Here is a 12,752-nt window from a genome sequence, read left to right as displayed (position 1 = left end):
TTTCTCTCCATGCTTTTTCATTTTTTTTAAAAAAATTGTTAGATATAGATTGAAAAATTTTCTTTCAAAATTTTCTACATCTCTCATATTTTCTTGACATCCAAACACTCTCTATTCTATTAATTTTCAAGAAAATCACTTTTTCTTCTCTAATTTCTCACCTAAACTTAGTTCGTTTTTGCTCAATAGTGCAAATTGATGGAGGTTTTCTAACTAAAGGTAAATCTATTGTTTTCTTATGTATTATTTTTTATTAGGTGTTTTTAATTTGAATTTTCATAGATTTAAGTAAGAAAATTAAATATCCATGGTTTTAAAGCTATTTTTGCATAAAAATGGTGAATATAATAATAAAGAGATAAGAGACGTTTTAAAATGATTTTTAGTATATTTTGACGATTATGAGGTTTATAAATTCAATTTATCAAAATATTTAAATAATTGCATGAATTAAATGGTTTTCTTTGAGAATGAGGATGAATGGTGGTTTTTCGAGAAATGTAACACCCCTTACCCGAGACCGTTGCCGGAGTTGAGCATGAGGCATTACTTGACTTAACTTAAAAGTTTGGGGCATAAAAATTTACTTTTAAAAGTTATTTTACTGTTCATAATAAGGCTGTCCACCTGAACAGGAGTTACTAAATTAATTATAACTCAAGCTACGAAACTCAAAATTTAGATCCGTAAATTTTCCAAAAAACTAGACTCATATATCTTTTTTCCATAAATTTTTTAGAATTTTTGGTTTAGCCAATCGGTACAGTTTATTAGTTAAAATCTCCCCTATTTCACTGATCAACTGTCCTGACCTCTGTCACTAAAATTCAATTATCTCATTGTACAGACTTTATATAGTGTTATCACTTGTTTCTAAAGAAAATAGACTCAATAATAAATCTATACATATAAATTAAAACTCATAACTATTTTTTTACAAGTTTTAATGATTTTCCAAATTTAGAATAGGGGATTCCAAAAACCACTTTGACGTTGTCTAACTAAAATGCAAATATCTCAGAATACATAATTCCTTTGTCTACAACGTTATTTTTATATAAAAATAGACTCAATAAGATTTAATGTCATATCTCATCCACCCTCTAATCCATTTTCTACTATCCTTGGTGATTTTTCAAAATCACGTCACTACTTCTGTCTCAAAACTGATTTACTACCAATTTTTACTTTTTCATGATTTCTATGCATAATTTAGCTCCTAGACATTTATAACAACAAACACCTTCATACTTAGTCATTTTAATAACTATTCATCATCAAATATTTACATATCATCTTTTGGTCATATCTTAAGAATATACAATCGAAATGACCAAGTCCCTATACATGCCATAGCTCAAAACATTTATCATCTTAAAATACCGAGTTGTGGTGGTTGATAGCGTGAACGCTCTCCGACGTCTTCAAGATCCTGACTATGCTTGATAATAATATATGAAAGAAAAAGAAATAAAAGAAGTAAGCATAAAGCTTAGTAAGTTTACAAGTAAATAAATAACATCATTTATCATAAACAATTATATTCATAAATTTTCATTAAGCATTAAGATCGTTACTTTCTTCTTTACTTACTCTCTTACTTGTTTACTTACTTGTTTGCTTAACTTACTCCTTCATTTCTGAAATTTCTTTTCTCAACTGATAACTGAGATACTCTTAATCTTATTAACTCACCAGAACTTGTCTATTAGGCTTTTACCTGAACTTTCATGTAACATCGTCTATTTACTAGCCCGTTGAATCACTTGGAATACTAAGGATACTCGGGTCTCCTGTCTGAATATAACATGCCAAAGCTATGTCCCAGACATAGTCTTACATGGGATGTTTCTTATACTGCCAATACCATATCTCAGATATGGTCTTACATGGGAGTTCTCATATAGGTGCCCATGCATGGTCTTACGGGGGACCTCTCATCTCGGTGCCAATGCCATGTCCCAGACATGGTCTTACATGGGACCTCTCATCTCGGTGCCAATGCCATGTCCCAGACATGGTCTTACATGGGACCTCTCATAATCTCAATGATGCCAATGTCATGTCCCAGACATGGTCTTACATGGGATCTCATCCTCTTAATGTCATGACATTTGTATTCGATACATTCCTCATGTTTCAACGGGGCCTTTTAACACTGATCCTCTGTCATCTCATACTTGAGTTAACATTAGATATTTTCATGAAATAAATACATAATTGCTAAAAAATAACAGCATTAATAATAATTATCAAAATATTGCATTTTATTTACCGTAAACATACCCCGGTACAAAATATGATCAAATCTAGCACTTTAGTCCTTAACTTTTTTTTTCCCCGGTCTAACCCTGAATTTTGTTCTTCTTAATCTATAATAGAAAATTTAGCTTATTTAATACTCACATTCATCAAAATAGTCCTTAACTCGAAGTTTGACAAAATTACGTTTTTCCCCTAAACTTTTGCATATTTACACTTTTGTCCCAAAGCTCGGAAATTAAACTTTATCCCTTATTCTTATGTTTTATGACATGCTGAACATTTTTCTCTTCTATGGAAACATCAAATTCCCACTCTAACACTTACTTATGAACATTAGGTATTTTTACCGATTATGTCGTTTTACTCATTTTTTACTTAAAATCACTTAGCAAAAGTTGTTTAACATAATTTCAAGCTTCATATTCTACCATAAAACATCAAAATAAACACATTTCACCTATGGGTATTTTTCCAAATAAGAACCCTAGGTTAAATTATTGCTAGAATAAGCTAAATCAAGTTACCGGGATTCCAAAAACGTAAGATCATTAAAAATGGGGTTGAAGATGGACAAAAATTGGCTTTTAATTTTGTTTTTAATTAATTTTAATAACTAAATGACCAAAATGCCCTTAATGAAAAACTTTGGAAACATGCCTAACCATATCCATTTTTGTTTACCAAATTAACCAATGGTCTAAGTACCATATAAGGACCTCCAATTTAAAATTTCATAACAATTGGACACCTCTAACATGTAGAACTCAACTTTTGCACCTTTTACAATTTAGTCCTTTTGACTAAATTGAGTGCCCAAACGTCGAAATATTTGAACGAAATTTTTACAAAATAATTTTGTGAAATCGTAGACCATAAAAATATAATAAAATAAATTTTTCCTTATCGGATTTGTGGTCCCGAAACCACTGTTCCGACTAGACCCAAAATCAGGATGTTACAAGAAAAGTAGTGTCTAGTAAGATTGAGTTGAATTATCGGTCTAGATCTATAATTAGGCACAAGTTAGGGGGTTAGAAGGTACTTAAGGATTTAACTAAGTTAAAGAGAAGAAATTAAGCGAAATAGATTATACAAAATAAGCCGAATAAGTATGTGTGAGTGGAGAGTCGTTGTATAAACACAAAGAGAGTAAGCTAGATTATTTTTGAATGCCTAGTAGTGTGAATATTTTTGTGCGAAGCTAAAAATGTTGGTGGAGCCTTAACAAATCGGGATAAAAGCAAACATAAAGTTGTCTAGTTCGACAACCCGTGGTGAGTTACAAGTGAGTGCATTTGTATGCCATATTTTAGCATGAATTACGAGATATAGATAGTCGAAGTGAGGCTTGCAAACCCCCACTTATGCTATGTGAACCTAGACTTTTTCCTAGTGTAATTCTTGCAATTTTGTTTGAATTGTTGAGTATCCATGTCGTGCAAATTGAAAAGGTAAGTATATATATAATATATATGTATAGGGGTTTTGTTATTTATATATAATATATATAAGTTTTGGTGTTATTAATATAATAATATATATATGCATGCATGGGTGTAATATATATAATATAAATTTACGTGCATGGGTGTTATATGTATAATATATTTGAGTGGGTCTATATATACATAGTACATATATATGTGTTGGTTTTAGTATATGTATAATATATATACGGTTATAGGTTTTATATTATCTAATATATATAAATGTATATGGGTCTTTTAATATATGCTAAAGTTGATGTGACAAAGGTCACTAAATAGGTATGTAATATATATTTGTATATGGTTATGTAGTACTTACAAATGGACGTAAAAATAAATAATATAATGTGGACTTTTATAACATGCAAATTCTATTGATAGTGCACATTTATGCATGCACGAATCCTTAAGTGAATTATTTAATTTTTTATGTTATTGCAAGTTTTGATTAGTGAAAAATTATATTATTCTGAAATACTAAGGGCGAGCTCAACAGTAGTGCGAGTCAATTATATTGTGTAATAAAATGTGGTTAACTAGATATGTTGGCAATGTGAACACTTGAAACCTTTGGATATCATTGGCATGCCATAATATTGTGAGTACTCACCCTTTTGTTATGTGTTAGGCATTGTGGCCCTGAGATAATGTTGGAATGATAAAGGCATGTCGAGCATAGCTCCATTCACCATAAAGAGCATGGTGTGTTTGGAGAGTGTAAGCATACGTGCTACTCTTACATGGAGATAGCGTACAACTTTATGAGTCATGTGGTGTGTTTTGGAGATCCGTTTATCCAATGAGTATATAATTTAATTATGTTTCACATTCACGAATTACCAATATATCACTGTGTTGAGTATGTAATTTGTGTTATATGTGAATTGTTAAAGTATGTTTAAATCCTAACATGTCTAGTCTGTATATTTGTGTTGTATGCATGTGTACTAACTGAGCTTCTCCAAGCTCACACTCGCTAGTTTACCTTGCAAATAAATAGTTCGCGAGTTAGCAAGGAGGGTAGCAAATCGGTGATCCATCACAAGACATTTTTTTAGAGTATATGTGTTAAGCTTTTAAACTCCGAAGTTAAGGCAATGTGGGTCGTTCCAAGGGTTTAGTACTAGAATTAGACTTAGACTTTTTAAATAAAATTTTCAACGGTTGTAAATGGACATTACGGACTGTTTGATTATTGGGATTTTTTTTAACGTTTTAATTGCTTGCATGATTTTTTTGTTTGGATGGTTTTATTACTTGATTAATGTGATGATAATTAAATGAACTAATAAATTTTTGCAGCTAAGGGAGACCCCCAAGTATTAAGGTACGCCTTATACCTTCTGTTTGTATGAATGGAATGATTAATTTAGAAAAGCATACACTTAGGATTAATTTCCTATATGAAATATTCTACAAATGCGTGATGTGCACGATTGGTTGGTTTTGTTCGTAAAGTTTTAAATAGAGAATCACCTCAATGGCTAATGTGATGCTCGAAATTCGGGTCGAACCGTCCTGGTCGAGTTTGGGACGTCATAATTTCACTTATATTATTTCCACCACATATAATTTGACGTCATAATTTCACTTATATTATTTCCACCACATATAATTTTTAAGTCTTTCAATTTAGTCCTTGTTTCTATAAAAATTTATATTTTTCATAGTTTCTAGTCCTTGTTTCTATAAAAAATTATATTTTCATAGTTTCACTTATTCAATACTCGTGTATTTTCAATATTACATAACACATCTATTGTATTTTGTTTATTATAATTTCCTATTTCATATGTTAAATTATTTCACATCTTGTTTCACTAACTTACTACATTTTCACTAAGTTCACATTATAATCCTTAAATGTCAAGAAAGTCCATGGGTACTTTCCTCTTTTCTATCAAAATCTCTTGTTTTTCTCTTCTCCTACTACTTGATTCACTTTCTCAACTTCTCTCTTCATCATGTCAAAAAAACAATATTTCCTCATGAGAAATGTTTACTTTAACACCATATTTATGTTTTTCTATCACTACTAAACTTGAAAATAACATAAAACCTTAACATCCATACCTTATGCTCTTGAAACCAAACTTCAACTTGATTTTCTCTCTCCTCCAACTTCTATTTTCTTGAATCTAACTTGATATTTTAGCTCCCTATAGTCTCCTTATCATTTTTCTCTCTTGGTGGCTATGAAAATTCTTATGGTTTCTAGATGAAAATGGTGGATATTTTTTTTATAAAAGGACTAAGTTGCAAAATAAATATAGATTTTCTCTTCTCTTCTCCTCATTCATGTTGGAAAGATGGAAGGATGTAAGATTCTTTTCATCTTTCCTTCCTTATAGATTAAGTAAAATTAATAAAATATAAACAAATATCAAATCAAAATATTAATAAAATAATATTTACCTATATAATTAATCTAAAATATCACCAACATCATCATTACTCGTCAAAATTATCTTTCTTGCTAAATGATCATTTCATCCCTTTTGATCCTTCAAAATTCCTACATAGAATCATCACTCATCTTGATAAAATTACTATTTAACCCCTCCTACTTTTTCCACTTAGTCAGTTTAGTCCTAACTCATCCATTTTCCTTAGTTTCTAGATCCTTACTTAAAATACTTACACAATTGACCCTTTAATTTTTCTATATTTACACTTTAACCCCTCAAATTCTGAGTATTTACTCTTAGACCACAAAACTTTTCTCACATATGCGATTTAGTCCTTACTTGAATCAATACATCATAATATATTTCTTAATCAATTTTTTAATTGATATAACTCAGCTTCACCTCCTTTTTATTGCTTTTATTTCCTTATTTTTCCTTTATTTCATTTTATTGAGGACAAAATCTTGATTTCTCACTATTTTCATACTGTAGCGACTTTTGGAGTGTTATACCCCATGCGGGTTTGGAACAAATACGACATCTACACTTCGCCATTGAAAACCTTAAAAATTACAACACTTAGAAGCAAATTCATATAATAAAAATCCACACCGAACTACAAAATAACTCACTTTTACTGGTATTTATAGGCGTCGATAAAAGAAAAAAAAAACCGATGGTATTGACTTTACTAGTAAAAAAGTTTTGGCAGGCCATTAGTACCGGAAAAGTGCAAGCATTTTTCGACAGGATTTTTCCTAGCACTTTTAACCTCCGTTATACGTAAGATACACTTTTAAGATATTATTAAGTGCCAACAAAAATCATATTTACCTTTAAATTTACATATATTCACATAAACATTTTGAGGCATTTATAAGTGCAAAAAAAAATCATATTTACATTATATTAATATTTTAATTTACGTATTTATTTATTGAACTCCATGTCAACAAAATTGTTGTTCTAGTTCTACATTCCTCAAAATGGTAACATTTTGCAAGTAAAAGAATCTGATGCATCTATAAAGAGATCTAACGAATAGGAGATAAATATACAAATCACATTATTATAAATTATTACAAACAAATAGTTCATAACCTACCAAGTTTAAACTTTTCACAAGATTTATGGTCTATGATAACTCAACAGAGGCAGGCTTCATAGTTTGGTATTATGAGGTAGTAAGCAATAACTTAATAAAATGATTAAAAGAAAACCTTTGGTATATGTACTTTATTTTTATTGACTGCCATAAACGCTAACATCTAGAACAACTTGGTATAAGCATTTTTGCAATTGACCTCAATAAGTAAGAATCTTAGAGTACTAGCAAGACATTAAGATACGGTTCTTGAAGAATAATTGTGTAATTCTTAAAAAAGCAATGAGTAGAATCTGGAACTAAGACTTGAAAAATGCAGAAAGTGTCTCATCCAATGCCTTTCTATCATATACTCACCTGTGATAACTCAGTTGTTAAGAGGACTTTTGAGAAGGATAAGCCTTAGCAACCCATCAACTACCTTCTTATCTACCCGCCATTGCAAAATAATACGTCAAGTGTCAAAGAAAGCAATTTCAAGATTTACAGAAACCAGGGAAACTTGGCTCTCTTACCGCCCCGACAGACTTGAACATTTCCACAGTCATGGTTTTGGGAGGAGCAATAGGTAACTTAGCACGCAGTAAAATGTCATTAACTTGCTTGACACTTGAACTATCAATCCAACCAAGGCGATATGACATGTCAACGACCATGACCTAAGGCAATACTATGCCAGCTGCAACAACTTCTCCATGAAGCCACTATCCATACCCAAACCCAGTTTATGAAGATGAATCGAGGAGCACTTAATGATTAAAATTATGCAAAATGTCGATGTAGTAAGGGGGTAATTTACCAATAAAAGCCTTTTTTTTTCAAAAATTACCGAAATGGGCCCATTTTTTAATTATTTACCGGAATGGTCCTTTTTCCGGGAAATCGGGTCCACGTCAGCGCGAGATGCTGACGTGGACGCAATTTCGGCCCACGCGTGAACAGTACCCAACGGTCAAAAAAATAAAATACCGGGCCCATTTCGATAAATTTTAAAAATATAGGGCTTTTTCGGTATTTTGAAAAAATAAATTTTGAATCTTTTTGTACTTGTATTTATTTTTTTAATCAATTAACTCTTCAATATTACATCAATAGCAACAAGTACAAAAAAGATTCAAAATTATTACCAACAAGATTTGAACCAAGGTACTAAGGGAAAAGAGCAAGCATTTTAACCAACTAAGCTAAACTAATTAATTGACATATTATAGAAATACTGTTATTATCTTAATTATATTACTTACGTTCTAACGATTTATCGGACCTATTCTATACACGTGACAAATAAAAAAAAATAATACAACAATTCTGTAAAAAAAATCTAGTGTTTACTTCAAATAAATAAGGAAAATAATGATTTGAATGTTTCAAAATTCAATTTTAAACCGAAAAAATCGAAATTTAGGGGCAAAAAAGGATTTTTTTCGACGAAAACTTCCACAAACCGCCTTATATAATCACACTCCTTTTTTTCAACCAATATAAAAAAGGTAATTGCTTCATCTGGTCTCTGAATGTTTTATATAATCACACTTTGGTCCAATGCTAGTACTGTGTCAGACAGCACCATTAAAATTTTTTTTTTTAAATACTGATGATTGAGTCATGATTAGGAGGAAAATAGAGGTGGTGTTGCTAGTTGATCAAGCCGCACCGAAAAATGTTATAATAAATGAGTCATTTTCAAATATAATATTTCCTCCAAATTATTTTTACAATTAATTAATATTTTCAAATTATTTATATAAAAAAAGCCTTGAGATTTTTGGACAACCACTAACTGCAGTGACCTTTTTCTTGTGCAAGAAGACTTGTCTTATTTGGATTATGAATAGGTGATTCGCTAAGGAGTTGGTTTTGATGTTGCTTTTCTACTGAGCTTCAACCTCGGTTTGTTTTTTAACACATTTTGTATTCATGCAATGTTGGTGCTTCATTTTATCTCATTTCAATTCTAATTATTTTTCACATGTGTTTATACAATATCATATTCAGTATAAATTATTATAATGGTTTAATTTTAATTTTAAATTCATTTATTAATCCAATATCATATTAAAAAATTTCCAGACAATCGTTAAGTCGAATATGATTTAATGATACCAACTTTTCATACTTATTAACCCAAAAAAAGTTGCATCAACTTTTCTGCACCCCATATATAACGTGCTGTTCAAAATCATGTGTACCTTAATGCTATAAATGTTATAGCAAATACATTTTGATCTTCCATCATCGTCTGGATTTATATATTGCTTAGCTTTGGAACATCGAATAATTTTAGAAAATTAACACCATCATAATTTTTTTCTCAAATCACATGCAGTTTTTCATCTAATATTAAACTTATATAAGCATTAAATTAAATTAGTCGGTTTTATAATAGACTTAGTTGCACTTTTTTTATCATATATTACAAGAACTATCTAAATTCTATAACCTAAAACACAGTAATTATTCAAGAGACTTTCAGATGAGAAATGTCAATGTTACAACTAGATAGACACCACTACCCATCCCTTTCAATTCATCTTCGCCTTATTCATGCTCCAGGCGTTAAGGTTCTTGACAATGATAGTCTCGTCACCATTGTTGAATGCATACAAGTGAGCATTGTCAAGCACTGCTAATGTAGGATAAACCCTGGATGTGATGCATGTTTTTCCTCCACCTCCAAAACTTTCCACAACTGAATGATCAATCTGTAAGCAGGAAAAAAAAACACCATGATAACATCCCTTAAATAAAATATATGTATGAATGTAACGAGGGGTGAATTCAAGAACTTTGTTTCGAGGTGACAATAAAAAAAAAATTAGAACATCCAAAGCTAAAAAGAATTATGTTAAAATATCTTGAATTAAGTTATTAATTTTTAGGAGGGACCAAAAATGCAGTTTTCCCCAGCTATGCCCCTTGTATGTATGTATACCAGACTCCTAAGAGAGAGCTTCTTATCAGCCAAGTCAACATCAACGAAGCCAGCAAATGATGGTTTATATATTCCATCTTCCAATGAGGAACTGCAAAAAATTTTATTGAGTTAGAAGAGAAAAGACATGAACAATTATTTGTTTTTATAGAGAGATAAAACAGACCTCCTTGCATCAGAGCACAACAAAACCACATGTTTTTTTGATGTTTTGAAAACCCTGAAGAAGACAGCAGTATATTCTTCAAGGTTTTTTGAAGCTAAGGTTAAGAGTCCGAATGGACCAACTCCACCTTCAACCTTTGATCCTTTGTTGGCACAGAGACGTTGGGCATCTTCCCAGCTAGGATTAAATTCCTCAGTTTTATCTAAACTTGGAATATAGAAGGTAACATCAATATCCGCCTGTGAAAAAGTACCCACATAAGAATACAATGAGTAGAGCTATTAACTTATAATATATATATATATATATATAAACAATTTTGGAAGTGAACCTGGGCAGCTGTTATTCCTTGTATTTCAATATGGTGGCCTTTTTTAAGCTTTTGATGGCTCATTTTGACAATTTCCCCTCTTAGAGTATTCAACTCTTCCACTGGCCATTGCTTCAATTGCCTTTGATTAGTGTCAAGCCATACTATTCTAGGAATTGCCTGGGGATATATCTATAGGTCATCAGTTTTGACATAATAGGCATTAGTGTACATATATATTAATATACAAATTTATGTCGACATATACCTGTATTCCAGCCCATCCCTTTTTAACATCATCTTGAGTAAAATCAGATTCATTAACCCAACCCCACAAAATCCTCCTCCTTTTTGCAGGATCAAAGAATGTTTTTGAAGCATAGAAATTTCCATAGTCATATCTAAGGCCAGCCCAACCATCAACTGACGCATTATCAGGTACATATTTATCGTCATTAGTTAAATATGTTCCAAGTGTGTAGTAATCGTATCTCGCATCATCCAAGCTCACTTTTAGAACATGCTTAACATGTTTTCCCATGTAAGATGGATCCAAACCCTCTTTACTAGATAATGAAACAGGATAGAAATCAGGACATTCCCACATGCCTGTATTGGGCGCTGAATGGAAAGGGTGTTTAGCCTTAGTCCAGTGAATGAAATCTCTACTTCTATACAGATAAGCAATCCCTCTACTGTTCCTTTCGCTTCCAACTAAGACTCTCCACCGCCCATTTAGCCACCAGGCGGTGGAGGGGTCACGGAAAGCAGTGGCGTTGACACCATTTTCAGGATCAATCAGTGGATTGTTTCCTGGTTTGATCCATTTACGCAAATATGGATCAGATAAATTTGCTGGCACTGCATAGTTTTGGGTTTGGATGCCATTGGAATCAACTCCGGTATATAAAATTATTGGCTTATTGCTAGGAAGAATGGTGGTTGAACCAGACCAAGCACCATCGATATCAAAATGTTTTGAAGGACAAATTGCAGGCTCAAGTTCTTTCCAATTGATCAAATCCTTTGAAATTGAATGGCCCCAAACAATGTTACCCCACACAGCACCTTTGGGATTGTATTGATAGAAAATATGGTATATTCCATTATAGTACATAGGACCTGCAAAACCAAAACCAAAACAAAAAAGGAAATGAAGACAATTGCATAGGAAAAGTAAAGAATAACGAAGGATATCAATTAGTAAACTGACCGTTTGGATCTGTTGTTGAATTTGTTCATCATTGAACAACACATAGGATGAAACCAAAGCAAAGAAGGAAGAAAAAGTTAATAGTCATGAAAAGAAAAACTAGGCGTTACGAGCAATGGAAAGAAAATATACCATTGATCCAATTTTTGGGAGGCTGAAAGTGAAAGGCAGTATGATGGAGTTGGCGGATGTTAACTGCACTTAAAGACTGAAATTGTGGATAAACCTTGTGAGACGCTTCCATTCTGCCATTGTTAACATAAAGAATTAATATGTAAAGCCATAGGAGGTTCCAAATTGCCATCCTTTTTAATCACAAAAGGGAAGCTTAATAATACACTAATTGATTTGGGTGTTGTAAGACGATGGGTTTGTTGGGTATTTATAACAAGGGAAGCTTACTTATTACACTTTTAATTCTTAAATTTTATGGTGTTGGAATTTGATACTTTAAAAAGCTTTCAATAATTCACAATTATTACTACTTAAAATCTTAAATAAAATTTATTACAAGCAACTAATTACAAATAGCCTGTTCTACTTAATGATTGTTTCTTTTTCCACTTCATTTTGTCCTTATTTTATATTTTGCTGAAACAGACGTAATTTCACAGTTGATTGTTTTTTTTGGTAATAAAAGAAAAGCACAACCAGTTCAAAGTACAGGGGCTCCTAGAAGCAACTTCTAGGAGGCATAAAACCTCTGCTGATGGCTCTCTCGTGCCAATGCCGCCATACGGTCCGCCAATTTTTAACTAATTTTATTATCATATATAAAATTGATAAAAGAGGTTCCAGCGCTTGAGTCCTTAAAAAAAATTTTAAATTTATAATAATTTAAAATTAAAAAATCTAAATTTAAACTG

At 31.5% G+C, this 12,752-nt stretch overlaps 1 protein-coding gene across 1 annotated transcript; it reads right to left on the bottom strand.

Moving 5' to 3' along the window:
* Positions 1-9,622: 9,622 nt before the first annotated feature.
* LOC105766642 (beta-fructofuranosidase, insoluble isoenzyme 1) lies at positions 9,623-12,215 on the bottom strand. The gene is made up of 7 exons (XM_012586173.2): positions 12,019-12,215; positions 11,887-11,895; positions 10,942-11,795; positions 10,695-10,853; positions 10,364-10,602; positions 10,198-10,288; positions 9,623-9,967 (listed from the first exon to the last, which is right to left on the bottom strand). The coding sequence occupies exons 1-7, from the start codon at positions 12,188-12,190 to the stop codon at positions 9,788-9,790; spliced, it is 1,704 nt and encodes a 567-aa protein (XP_012441627.1). The 5' UTR covers positions 12,191-12,215; the 3' UTR covers positions 9,623-9,787.
* Positions 12,216-12,752: the final 537 nt, after the last annotated feature.

The sequence above is a fragment of the Gossypium raimondii genome, chromosome 4 (genome assembly GCF_025698545.1).
Source record: "Gossypium raimondii isolate GPD5lz chromosome 4, ASM2569854v1, whole genome shotgun sequence".
Lineage (NCBI taxonomy): Eukaryota > Viridiplantae > Streptophyta > Magnoliopsida > Malvales > Malvaceae > Gossypium > Gossypium raimondii.
The sequence above is the reverse complement of the archived record's forward strand: the minus strand, read 5'-3'. Positions and strand labels throughout refer to the sequence as shown.

Coding starts and splice junctions, on each gene's coding strand:
- LOC105766642 (XM_012586173.2), bottom strand. CDS start 12,190: ATGGCAATTTGGAACCTCCTATGGCTTTACATATTAATTCTTTATGTT. Junction 10,603..10,694: donor AAGGAATAACAGCTGCCCAG/GTTCACTTCCAA, acceptor ACTTTTTCACAG/GCGGATATTGATGTTACCTT. Junction 9,968..10,197: donor AGCTCTCTCTTAGGAGTCTG/GTATACATACAT, acceptor TCCTGCTTACAG/ATTGATCATTCAGTTGTGGA.